At 41.4% G+C, this 12,283-nt stretch overlaps 1 protein-coding gene across 6 annotated transcripts in view; it reads right to left on the reverse strand.

Moving 5' to 3' along the window:
• Window positions 1-691: 691 nt before the first annotated feature.
• CNTNAP4 (contactin associated protein family member 4) overlaps window positions 692-12,283 on the reverse strand; it is a 278,641-nt gene continuing 267,049 nt past the window's right edge. For 4 of the 6 annotated variants that reach the window (XM_047790392.1, XM_047790393.1, XM_047790395.1 and 1 more), the window contains exons 21-23: window positions 8,020-8,238; window positions 7,617-7,688; window positions 722-1,438 (exon numbers count right to left, since the gene is read on the reverse strand). In XM_047790392.1, the coding sequence (XP_047646348.1) occupies window positions 1,245-1,438; window positions 7,617-7,688; window positions 8,020-8,238 (485 nt within the window). In that variant the 3' untranslated portion in view covers window positions 722-1,244. Of the gene's footprint in view, window positions 1,439-7,616; window positions 7,689-8,019; window positions 8,239-12,283 lie in introns of all 6 variants that reach the window. The other 2 variants (XM_047790391.1, XM_047790390.1) reach the window with 2 other exon arrangements.

The raw sequence follows: 12,283 nt of genomic DNA on the forward strand, positions 1-12,283 counted from the left end.
AACTTAGAAAGTTACACATAATATGCCATCACCCCCTATAAGAAGCATTCTTTCATGATGCTACTGGTTTTGCAAAAAAAGGGGACATGGCTGCAGCTTATATTCTAAAACGTTTGTCTTAGAGGTCAGTGCAGAGCAAAATAGATGCCTGACATGGGGGTAGAGTTTAGAATGGGGAACGGAGCACACGACGCTGTCTCTTTTGTCTAACATATACGAAGATGCTCCATGGAATATGGTCAGGGGAGACCAAAGAGAAGTCGGCCACAAACTTTAGGAAAACAAGTATAAACCTGTAAGGAAAACTGACATAAGGTTTGGGGGGTGTATTCTGGGAAGTATATTTCATTTGAGATACTGAAGTTGTAAATAAAAATAATTCTTCGGTTCTCACATCAAGTTTACTTGCAAACATTTCACATTCTTTGGGAAACTGGCATTACCCAAGGCCTTCCCTACTGCCAATGCTGAACCACGGTAGCAAATTTTTAAAGAAATAAGTGGAAAAAAAATAAGACATCACATACTGATGACCAATGCACTTTCTCCATCTTGGTATCCATGAATTTTATGTTCAAGGCTGCAGTCTGACACTCAAAACCTAATGTTTGCAAAATCATTGAGAAGGGCCAAGTAGAAAAAGAGCAATACAAACAAACCAATGACCACAAAACATCTTTCGAGACTACCGATAAATTGTATTGAATGCAATACAGAGAAAGGCAAAGGGGTTTATATACTTTTGGCCACTGAAGATGCAAACACCAGCCAAACAGGATCTTAGAAGCATTTCCAGGTCTATGAAGAACACCATGGGGACACTAAAGCAAACACAGCATATGTTCTCAAATAAAGCAAGGTCATTACAGTGCAATTTTGATCTTTACCTCTAACAAAACTTAGGTATCACATGGGTGCGAGACCGGAGCTACAGTTTTCACGTTGAAAAACTGTAGTCACTGAGTGCGTGTTACACTTCTATTTTAGGTCATATCGGAACCGTGGGAAATGAGCAGCAACAGCTAATTCCTTGTTGCACAGAATGACTGCGATGGGAGATATGTCACTGGATGAGGCCTCCTGGAGCCAGCTCGCGTCTGGACACGGCAACGTGGCAGTGCTGCAAATCCATTGCCTGTACATTCAGTATAAGAACTTTTTTTTTTTTCTTTTTTTTTTGTCCGTTGAGAGCCCTGGCTTTTAAATCAGACTGTCGTAATTATAAGGGAAATCATGGCTGCCAATCAGAAGAAGTACTCTTTCTGATTTTCGCCGACTGCATGTTGTATGTTAAGCTCACTTTTCAAAACAGCCTCAGCACTGTCTACATTCTCTGACCTTTTTGCCTCATTTCTTCTGTATAACCTTTTCTGCTGATAAATGCGAACGGCTATGGCAGTGATGCACAGCAAGATAAAGATCACAACGGCGATCAAACCTGGGCAGAGAAGAGAAACACGCCATCAGAATGGTTGTCCCCAGAGAAACTGGGCTGACTTCACCGCTTAATAAGTCATCATGAAATTATTTTCTATGGAAATTATTTTCTATGGAAATATCAAACCCTCAGGTATTTCTTGGTCAAGACGTATAAAAATCTGTTGAGTTTGCTCCCGAGTTCTATCAGTCTTGTGGGTTCACCTTCATCTATCGTGAATGTATAATATACTGGATACATTTAGTGCATTTATAGATACACTATATTAATAACACAAGATTTTTCCTATGTGTCTCGAAGACTGTGGGGTTACTACATATGAGTACCAGGAAAGTTTTAATTATTTTGAAATTACAGAGCAGCAGTAACATCATAAAATAATTAAATGTGCTTTCGGTACTTAGAGATGTAACATTTCAATGAAGTTGATGATCAATGATTTTTATATTGCTAAAGAGAGGAATAGGTTATATATATGAATAATCTTGACCGATGAAACATATCTGGTATACAGATCAGATTATATCTACATGAGGAACACAGATTATCTGAAACATCTGATTGTAAATTAAAAATTTAAATACCAGGAGTTCCCGTCATGGCGCAGTGGTTAACGAATCTGACTAGGAACCATGAGGTTGCGGGTTCGGTCCCTGCCCTTGCTCAGTGGGTTAACGATCCCGCGTTGCCGTGAGCTCGGATCCAGCATTGCTGTGGCTCTGGCGTAGGCCGGTGGCTACAGCTCCGATTCAACCCCTAGCCTGGGAACCTCCACATGCCGCGGGAGCGGCCCAAGAAATAGCAACAGCAACAACAACACCAACTACAACAACAAAAGACAAAAAGACAAAAAAAAAATTTAAATACCAGTATCGTGGGAGTTCCCATCATGGCACAGCAGAAATGAATCTGACTAGGAATCATGAGGTTTCAGGTTTGATCCCTGGCCTCGCTCAGTGGGTTGAGGATCCAGCATTGCCGTGAGCTGTGATGCAGGTCGCAGATGCATCTTGGGTCTGGTGTTGCTGTGGCTGTGGTGTAGGCCGGCAGCTACAGCTCTGATTTAACCCCTAGCCTGGGAACCTCCATATGCCGTGGGTGCGGCCCTAAATAGACTAAATAAATAAATAAATAAATAAATAAATAAATAAAATGCCACGATTGTTAGCTGTGCCACGTGGTGATCAATTCCAGCATCACGTCAAGTCAGTCATCTTCAAAGTGTGATCTATGAATTCGCAGTGGTCCCCGGGACACTCTGAAGGGGTCCACAGAGTCCACATTAGTCACAATAATTCGGAGGTGCCTTTTTCATCGTGTGGACCTAGCCACTGATGGTAGAAAGCAAAGTTAGGTAAAATCCCTGGTACCTTACGTGAATGAACGCACGGCCGCCACACTTCAAAAGTGGCCACTGACTTCATGTAGGAAGCAGGCATGGCTCTGCCAGATACACTGAAGAGTGCCCCTGATGAGGCTCTGAAAATTACGCATTTTATCAACCTGTGACTTTTGGCCATACGTCTTTTTAACGTTTTGTGTAATGAAATGGAAATTATTGGCAAAGTACTTATAACGCCTCTGAAGTGTGATGGGGGGTCACCAGGCAGAACCCCAGGTGAACACCTGCGTTGAGGTGTGAGCTGAACGACTTGCTTCGTGCTTCACAGAACACGGTTTTTATGTGAAAGAACGACTGACAAACTGTGGTTGTTTTCGCTTGGATATCTGGCAGACACTGTCTCTAAACTGTGGTAAATCTGTCACTTCAAGAAAAACAACCGACACTGTATGATGCCAACGATAAAAGCCAAGCTTTCGAGTGAGAAAGACAACTTGGAAAACTGCTCTCTGTCACCACGACGTTGAGAGTTCCCTCACACTTGGACTTTGCTGAAGAAATCAGTGGACGTTTCAGGTAGTGTTTTCAGACAAACATTGGTACAATGAAACCAGAGGTGTGGATGGAGCCTCGTATTGTAAAATGAAGGCTCTTCCTTCCAGATTAAATTAGGTATAAAAACCCGAATAAATCCAATGGTAGCCAAAGCTTCGGAGATCCGCACCAGTCATAGTGGATTCCAGAGCGCATGATTTGATGGCCAATCATGATATCTGTTGGCTGAAGCTAACCTGATGGTTGACCAGGTCAGACTCATCTCAGAGGGACAGCCTTCCTTGCTGACGGATCCACCACAGACCTGGTAACTAAACTCTGTACTGTCCTTGAAATCTGGAGACGTTACTAAGGGATAGAACTTTAACTTATTAAAGTTAAATCATTATGTTTAACAGAAATGATTATATTTAATAATTTAAATGACTACTATTATTTTTTTGTATGTTTTTCTTTTTTTCTTTTTTGCCCCACAGGCAGTCTATGGGAATTCCTGGGCCAGGGATTGAACCTACGCCACACAGCAGCAACCAGAGCCACAGCGGGAAGAACGCAGGAGCCTCAACCCGCTAGGCCATCAGAGAACGCCCCAAAATTTAAATTATTAATAAATTTAAATAAGATGGTTAATAAAGATCATCATAATCAGATTATCTATTTGTTGTTACATATTTTTGCTTTGCACCTAAAAAAGGAATCAGTTGAGTTGCTACCAATATTTCTACTGTCTGGTTGTAGCCCTCTAGTTTAAAGAAAGAGACTCGAAACAATTGCAATGTGGAAAGCTGAGCAAGCGGTTATGGGGAGCAGGCTAGTGCAGCCCAGAGAGGACATCCTGACAGTCAAAATCAGGGATGGACTCTGCAACTAGGTTGCTCCATGCAGGTGATTTATCTCTTTTAATTCAGGGCAAGTGTGATGTCAGGATTTGCCGCAGTCAAGAAAAACCTTGATCTAACCTGTTGTACCAACCAACGAACAAACAAAAACAAGGAAGAAAAAAGATTCTAAACGAAACACGGGCACCTACTGCACACGAGGACGTTGCCATCTGAAGCTCTGGGTGCATGTGTTTTTCTGAGGAAATCACGTCGCTTTCTTTCTGTCTAAATCTGACCACCCATATCTGTGTCATCTCGCTAGAAACCCTCTACCGTATCCGGGTCACCGGTTTTAAAGGTCTGATTAAAGTGATTTTTCCATCTACACTCTTTCCTTATTCACTGCTTGCTAACGGAAGAAAAAGATCCCCTAAAATGCAAAACACAGAGGGGATTAGTCAAATGGAAAACCCTTAAATTGGATTAATTACTGTGACACCGTGAGTGCGGGTTATGAGTGACGAGACCACAGGTGAGGCATTTGACCACAGCACTAGCAGATGCAGGGACACACTAGAGAGTAATATTCTGTGATCTAGCACAGAACTGCACGTGATCCCAGACAAGGCTCTCTGAGCTCAGGCGGCCGTGACTGGCTGCTCTGCGTCTGAGGCTCAGCCTCTGCAGTGATCGAAAGCAGATACTGCTGGATGCATAGACCCTGGGGAGAATCCCAGCAGCAAACCTTCCCTCGTGTCTCACTCTGCTCTGTGCATTTGAGTCAACTGAGACTTGTACTGGTGACTCTATAACATGTTTCTATTCCAGAATAACACGGAATGACTTATAAACATACCCCTTTCTTAATTCTACAAGTCTTGCCCGTCATCTTTGCCCAATGCGACAATATTCTAAAGATTAAATACTTGTTCTAACATCGGCTTGACTATAAAACTCCTATTTATATCTATCTCTGTATATCTATACTAGTTAAATGTACAGAAAAAGCACCATTGAGACGGAGACAACCTGTTTGACTGGGAACCCTACTTTGAAATGCTGGGCACTAGGAGTTCCCGTCGTGGCTCAGTGGGTTAATGAACCTGATTAGTATCCATGAGGATACAGGTTTGATCCCTGGCCTTGCTCAGTAGGTTAAGGATTCAGCATTGCAGGGAGCTGTGGTGTAGGTCACAGACATTGCTCAAATCCTGCATTGCTATGGCTGTGGTGTAGGCTGGCAGCTATAGCTCCTATTTGACCCCTAGCCTGGGAACCTGCATATACCACAGGTGAAACCCCAAAGAAGACCAAAAAAAAAGTGAAATTTTGAGCACATTTAAATGCTATAACTTTATATAAGTTTTTACCATATAACGTATTTATACTATATTAATGTATTGACTTTAGACATGCGGTTATTAACTACTCTTCTAACAGGATTTTAGTTTTTGTTTTTCACTTGTTATGTGACAAAATGAGGAAACTTTTTTTTTTTTCTCTATGGTCATACCCATGGCATAGGGAAGTTCCCAGGCCAGGGATTGAACCCGTACCTCCAGAGTGACCCTAGCTGCTGCAATTGGATTCTGAACCCATCGCGCCACAGAAGCAACTCTGAAGAACCTAATTTATGCATCTTTAATTTATACATGAATTTGATGAAAAGAAAAACAACTGAAAAAGCAAAGGGGATGTTAATATTTTCATAAGATTTGACCAATACTACTCTCTAAATAAAAATCAAAAAAAGTTGGTATCCAGATAGGTAAGAGTGCAAAAATTAGAACCAAATGTACAGGTATAAAACCCATATATGTTGCTTAAGGTATATGAGTAATTACATTACCTGGCAATGTGATAAAATAATTGTTAATTTTATTATTATTATTATTATTGTCTTTTTAGGGGCACACCTGTGGCATATGAAGGTCCCAAGCTAGGGATCGAATAGGAGCTGTATCTGCCAACCTATACCACAGCCATGCCAACACCAGTTCGCAGCTGCATCTGCAGCCTATGTGACAGCTCAGGGCAACACCAGATCTTGTAACCATTGAGAGAGGCCAGGGATCAAACCCGCGTCCTCATGGATACTAGTCAGACTAGCTACCACTGAGACACAGCGGGAACTCCATAATTGTTTTTTTTTTTTTTTTTTTAATGACCGTATCATATTCAGGGAACGTAGGAAAGGTGAGCCACTTAACATTTCAATTAATCTGATTAGCAACATTCTTAAAACCATTAATCAGGAAGAAAGAGGTTCATTGGAAGGGTTGGCTTTGAATAAATTATGTCTCAGAGAATATGCCATTTCACTGCCAGAGAGATCTATTGAAAAAATTTTTGCTTTAATTTTGCAATTTAAAATAAAGGTGAATCACTTCTATTCCATTAGTCTACTGCAAATAAAAACATAATATTCGTTGAGAGGAGCATCTCAACCATGGAAATATCCACTTTATCAAGCATTAAGGGGACATTAATGTTCTAATGTCCTGGGCTTTTTTTTATTGAAGTATCATTGATTCATAATGTTGTGTTAGCTTTTGGTGTCCAGCAAAAGCTATATGCAGGTATACATGAAATGTCATATTCTTTCCTATTCGCTGTGTTGTTTATCTGTATAGTAGTTTGTATCTGCTAATCTCAGACTCCTAATTTACCCCTTCCCCATGACCTTTCCACTTAGGTAACCATAAATTTGTTTTGCACGTCTCTGAGTCTAATTTGTTTCCTAAATAAGCTCATCGGCATCATATCTTAGATTCTACATATGAGAGATGGTCATAGGGTATTTGTCTTTCTCTTTTTGACTTGCTTCACACTTCACGTGAGTATGATAATCTCAAGGTCCGTCCATGCTGCTGCAGCAAATGACATTATTTCCTTCGTTTCATGACTAATATTCCACTGTATCTATGTACCACATTTTCTTTAGCCATTGACCTGTCGATGGACATTTAGGTTGCTTCCATGTCTTGGCTGCGGTACGTAGGGCTGCTATGAACACTGGGGATATAGGCTTGAAAGGTTAAATCTCAGGGTTTTCATACATCTTGCGTAAACCCTTGCAGAAGCAGGGCTATGTCCAAGAGGTAACAAAAAAATGACACACAAATAGAGTCAGAACTCTCTAGGGAATGTAGACGGCCACTGTTAAGCTAAATGATATTCATTAGCACACAGTTAATTATTCTTTGAGTGTGGTGTTTCAGTGAAATGATCAATTTTTTACACTGAAAAATCCTCCAGGGAGACTGGGAATTCAAGATGACTCTATAAGACAATTTGATACAAATAATAAACAGTCTCAATGACCTCAGGATTACTGCTTGGGACTTTGGGGACATGTGTAGATTCTTCATAGACAGTTTCTATAATGCTAAGGGTTCACCATTATTAGTCAGGATAGTAAGGAAGTAGCAAAGAAGAGCTCATTCATGCTTTTGCTTACCTCCAATTATTGCAGAGTCACTTTTGATTGTATTAGTGAGGGGTTCTCTACCATCTCTTGTTCCAGAATGATCTGCAATTAAAGGACACAAAAAAAGTAAGAGGTGATACAGGAAAGTTAAAAAAAAAAAAGAACTTATGAAAAATTCATAAACATTTTAAACCAGAACAGAATCGTGGAGGTCAACGTGGGCTGTATGTAATTTTAAACCTTAAACTATGGCCCACATGCAATGGCCCACATACATAAGGAATTGAAAATCTAGAAAAGAAATAGGAAAGATCTGAAAGTTAAAGCCAATTTTAAGAAATCATCTCCAGAATACAGCATCACGGCAATATCAAAAGACTTGAATGTCCACTGGACAGCCTGCGTTTGTGGGTAACAAAGAGCCATACGCCACCTGCAAAGGAGTGCGTCCTCTCTCTTGATGTGGCATCAGTGCCAGCCTGGGCTACACAGCTGGACTCTGTCACATGCCCTAAGATGGTGATGGGGGCTGGGCGGCTGGGGTGCAACGCAGCCTTCAGCGGGGCCACGTGGCTGAGCTGCACTGCAGAGAGACAGCCCAAGAAGCCCTGGGCGCCAGCCAGCGCTGTTTCCTGGTCCACATCGCTGTGTTCTGCAAAGCCAAAGAAGCAAAGCCGTGTTAATGACAGTGCAAAGGGCAAACGGGCCGTGCCAAAAAGGGGCCTTTCCAAATCTTAGTAAGGCAGCAGCAATACATATATATGCAGCTGTTAAATTCCTTTCTCTTTGTCTTTATTAAAAGAGAGCCAGCAAGTTTTCCCCAGCTCTTGATGAGACATCCCAGGCTAATGAAGACAAGTTTTAAGAACGGCTAATTAAGTACACTGAGAGCTCTCTGGAAATGATGAAAGTCTATACACGCATGGGTCAGATAATGAACTAATCTGAGTTCACGTGGATGCTACCCTGTTAGAAGCTGTATCTTAAACTTTTTAGGGACTCTCTCTCGTTTTGCATGGGAAGTGGTGAAAACTTTCCTACCTCACTGCCTTTTCTCCCTGTTTCACTGTCCACTCAGACAGACACAGGCGTGCACCCCCTCATGTTCATGAGCATGTAGTTAATACAGGACTGGTGTGGGACAGGGATTGGTTTGAATGTCAAAATATTAATTCATAATTTTCCAGTGCAGAAGATATTTCATGCTTGTCAGGCATGAAATCTAAATGAGGGGAATTAATTGCAGAGTTTTAAAGTTTAAATGTGATCAGACTGCCTTGCAGACATCACCCCATGTGACTCTTAAACAGCAAGACCACTCCCCTAAGCCGTGCATCTGCGGACACCAACTTTTGCATTTTGGTTTCTCTGTTTAAAAACTCACATGAAAATATTGTATTTATTGAATGCTGATGATATGGGAGGCACTTTTCTAAGGGACCTGCATGTTTGAGTTTAAACTTGAGAGCAGCCAGCCAAGAGTATTCTATTCTAGTCCCAGACAAGAGCCTTTCGGCGTCAGGATTTTAGCGACGTGCCTGAGGTTTCTCAGCTGTTGGCCTCGTGCGCTGGACTCCAGGTCTGCTGGACCCCACATCACGAGCTTCTTTTGTTTATGACTGACACGCTCTTTCCTTTACTTGGCTTATATCTTCTGCGATTTTTTTTCCCCTTTTTTCTGGACTAATGCTGGTCTTGAAATAAGTCTGGGCAACTCCATGCTGACCGCATCAGTCTGGTTACATGAAGGCTTTTGAAGAACATGTCATTTGCTCCGTTTTTACTCACATTTTATACTTTTCCATAAAACTACTGATTAGATGTTCAGGATCATGAATATCATTCTCCATTAAAAAAAAAAATCTGGAAAGGAGAGCGCTGACATCACTTGCCTTTTGTGCTGGGGAATACGATACTCAGACCCAGATACTCCAGCTCTGGAGGCTGCGGTCTCACTACCAGGTGACCCTGGTTCATGGCACAAAGGGCCCCCGAGGGGTTATCACTCCACTGCTCACGTGCAACACGGAAGCTCCTTCTGCGGACACGTGACCCTCAACACTCAGCACCACACTGTTACAAAGCAGCCACTTCATCAACGTGTACAAACGAAAAGAACTGACTCCGTTCAGAGCACTCACTCATTTGAATGGATGGACAGACATTCAAACACACATATTTTTCGAAAAAGACAGCACTCTTGCTTTGGGGTTTTTCATTGGCTTTTTTTGTTTGTTTTTTACTTAACAATAAATAAAAAGGAATATGCTTTACTAGCAACGTAATCAAGGTAATGCTTTCCATAAGTCTTCTGCAAGGTTAAAATCGTAAATAACGTTTCTATAGCATTTTAAAAAAATCTTACCTTGTAAACAAACAAACCAAAAAGTAAACAGGTGAGATTCACATCTCTGGTAAAAAATGTGCTTTGAGGCAACTTTTAAAATCCCTTTAAAACCTTCAAAATGAAAATACATATATATTATAAAAGTTTGCAGAACAAACTTTAAATTCGAAAATTTAAATGCTCTGTTAATATTTGTTTGAAGAGCTAAATACCCAGGAAACACCTTCCTGCTGCTCGAACATCTTATACTCTAAGGAGGGGAGACAGATGATAAACGTGCAATCGGAATGGATGAAAATTTTAAGAGTGATAACACTACGAAGAAATAAATTAGAGAGTGTGATGGAGTCTATCGGCAACAGAAATTTATCTTGATGGATTAGGTGATTTTTGTGTGTGTCTATTTTAAGGATGAGTCTGCAGAGCCCTGCTCTCTCCGTGCCTGTAGCCTACTTCTGCATCCTACTTCTGGCCCCATTCCTTCTTTCTCAAATTTCGTGACTTTTGTCAGATTGTTCTCTCATCTATTATGCTTAGAACATGTGGACCCTTTTGATCTGCGGTCATAAGGTTTTTCTTTAGCTTGGAAAATTTCAGACGAGATCAGGCGCATGCAGGGTGGAATGGCCGTAGACGAAGCTTGGAAAATTTCATATATTATGCGTGCAATGTTTGTTTCACTTTCATCTGTTTTATTCTTCCGGATGGCTGTGTATTCACACTGGGACCCGTCTGGATAGTCTTTACCTGGGATTTTATTTCCCCTCCTGATTTCTATCGTTTAGGACTTGTTTCTGTATGGGTCCAATGCTTCATTCACTTGCTCTTCAGGGGATGATGTTAAGTTATCCACAAAGATCATTCTTGTCTGGAGTTCCCTCGTGGCTCAGTGGGTTAAGGAGCAGGCACTGTCGCTGCTGTGACTGCGGCCATCTTTAAAAGAAGATCTCAAGAGCTTTAATCCTTAAAGACAAAGAAGGCTTGCCAGAAAGTGGTGCAATAAATAAGACAGGATGGGCTAAAGCCCAGCAGGACATTTTTACCATCTAAGGATTTACCAATAACAAACATTAGTGGAAAAGCAAAATGGCGAAGCAGAAGCAAATACAGCGTGGATAAAGGAGCAGTTTTTCATAAAAGGTATTTATTTGCCCACCAAGCCTACTGCTCTGAGAGATGACCTTGAAGACCTGATGAATGGAAAAGCTATTTAGAGTGAGGCGTCTCCGAGTGACCCGTCTTCTCTTTTGCTTTCAGTAGGACCTGCCTCAACCGAAGTGTCATTTGACTGGACTAACAAAAAATCTCAGTGTCCTTATGCAACTGAATTAAACCCTTTTACGTGCCCTTTGGCTATGAAGCAGGTTTTACAGCAAATATCCCCGAGACTGAAGTCTGTTTCTGAAGCTCTAGTGAGGAGATGCAGGAGACGGCGACTTCCCTCTGACCGCATCCTTGATTTACATCTGGCTGAGGTCTCCACTGCAGCCCGGCAGCCTCAGAAGATATCAATGGTCCCCCCGGGTCACTGCCTTTAAATACACCGAAGCTCCTGCTCAGAGTGAAGGGAAACATCTGCAGGCCTTTAGAAAACTTTGCTCACCCAAGAAACAACATGTAAACAGAACTCAGAACTTAATCCAGTGCGTTCTGGAGCTGCAAAGCAAATGCAATGCCGCCTATTAACCGCGGAGGAAAAGGAAGCCTGTTTATGGGATGCAGCCTGGTTCTTTCCACCACCACCAGGATGTACCAACCAAGTTTTGCTGTCAGTGTGCTTACATCATTACATATCTGACATAAGAAAAGCCAGAGTCATGATAAACGTCACTCAGCCTTTGCACAAGGATTTTTCAGTCATTTTGCAATAGGTGAAATTACACCCTTATTCAAAATGTGGACACATTTTGCTATGAGGGGTTTAGTGCAAGGTCAAGAGTATTGAATTGAGTTTTTTTTTTTCTGGTAGTGAAACTGTGACCCCATAAACGCTTAATGAATTAGCAAAACAATTTTATACCTGCATACTTCTTTTGATTAATTACGTTGTAGAGAGAGGTTAATTTTTTTTAATACAATGTTCGAGTAAAGACGTCCCTTAAAGGAGCTGATTCAGGAATCCTTCACTTGGGCTTCAGGACTTCACACATTCTGAACATACTTAACAAAGAAGAGACATCAGACAACCCACCTCTTCAGAAGGAAGAACAGCAAGAAAGGAATTGCTTTCTCTCTGTTCCCCAGTACTCATTTCTACAAATGAGAATGGACTGCAGGAACAATTTTTAGCCCCAATCATCATTAATAAGCCATTACTAGCAGCTATTCAGCAATGAAGGTAATTTATAAG

The sequence above is a fragment of the Phacochoerus africanus genome, chromosome 8 (assembly GCF_016906955.1).
Source record: "Phacochoerus africanus isolate WHEZ1 chromosome 8, ROS_Pafr_v1, whole genome shotgun sequence".
In the NCBI taxonomy this organism is placed as follows: domain Eukaryota; kingdom Metazoa; phylum Chordata; class Mammalia; order Artiodactyla; family Suidae; genus Phacochoerus; species Phacochoerus africanus.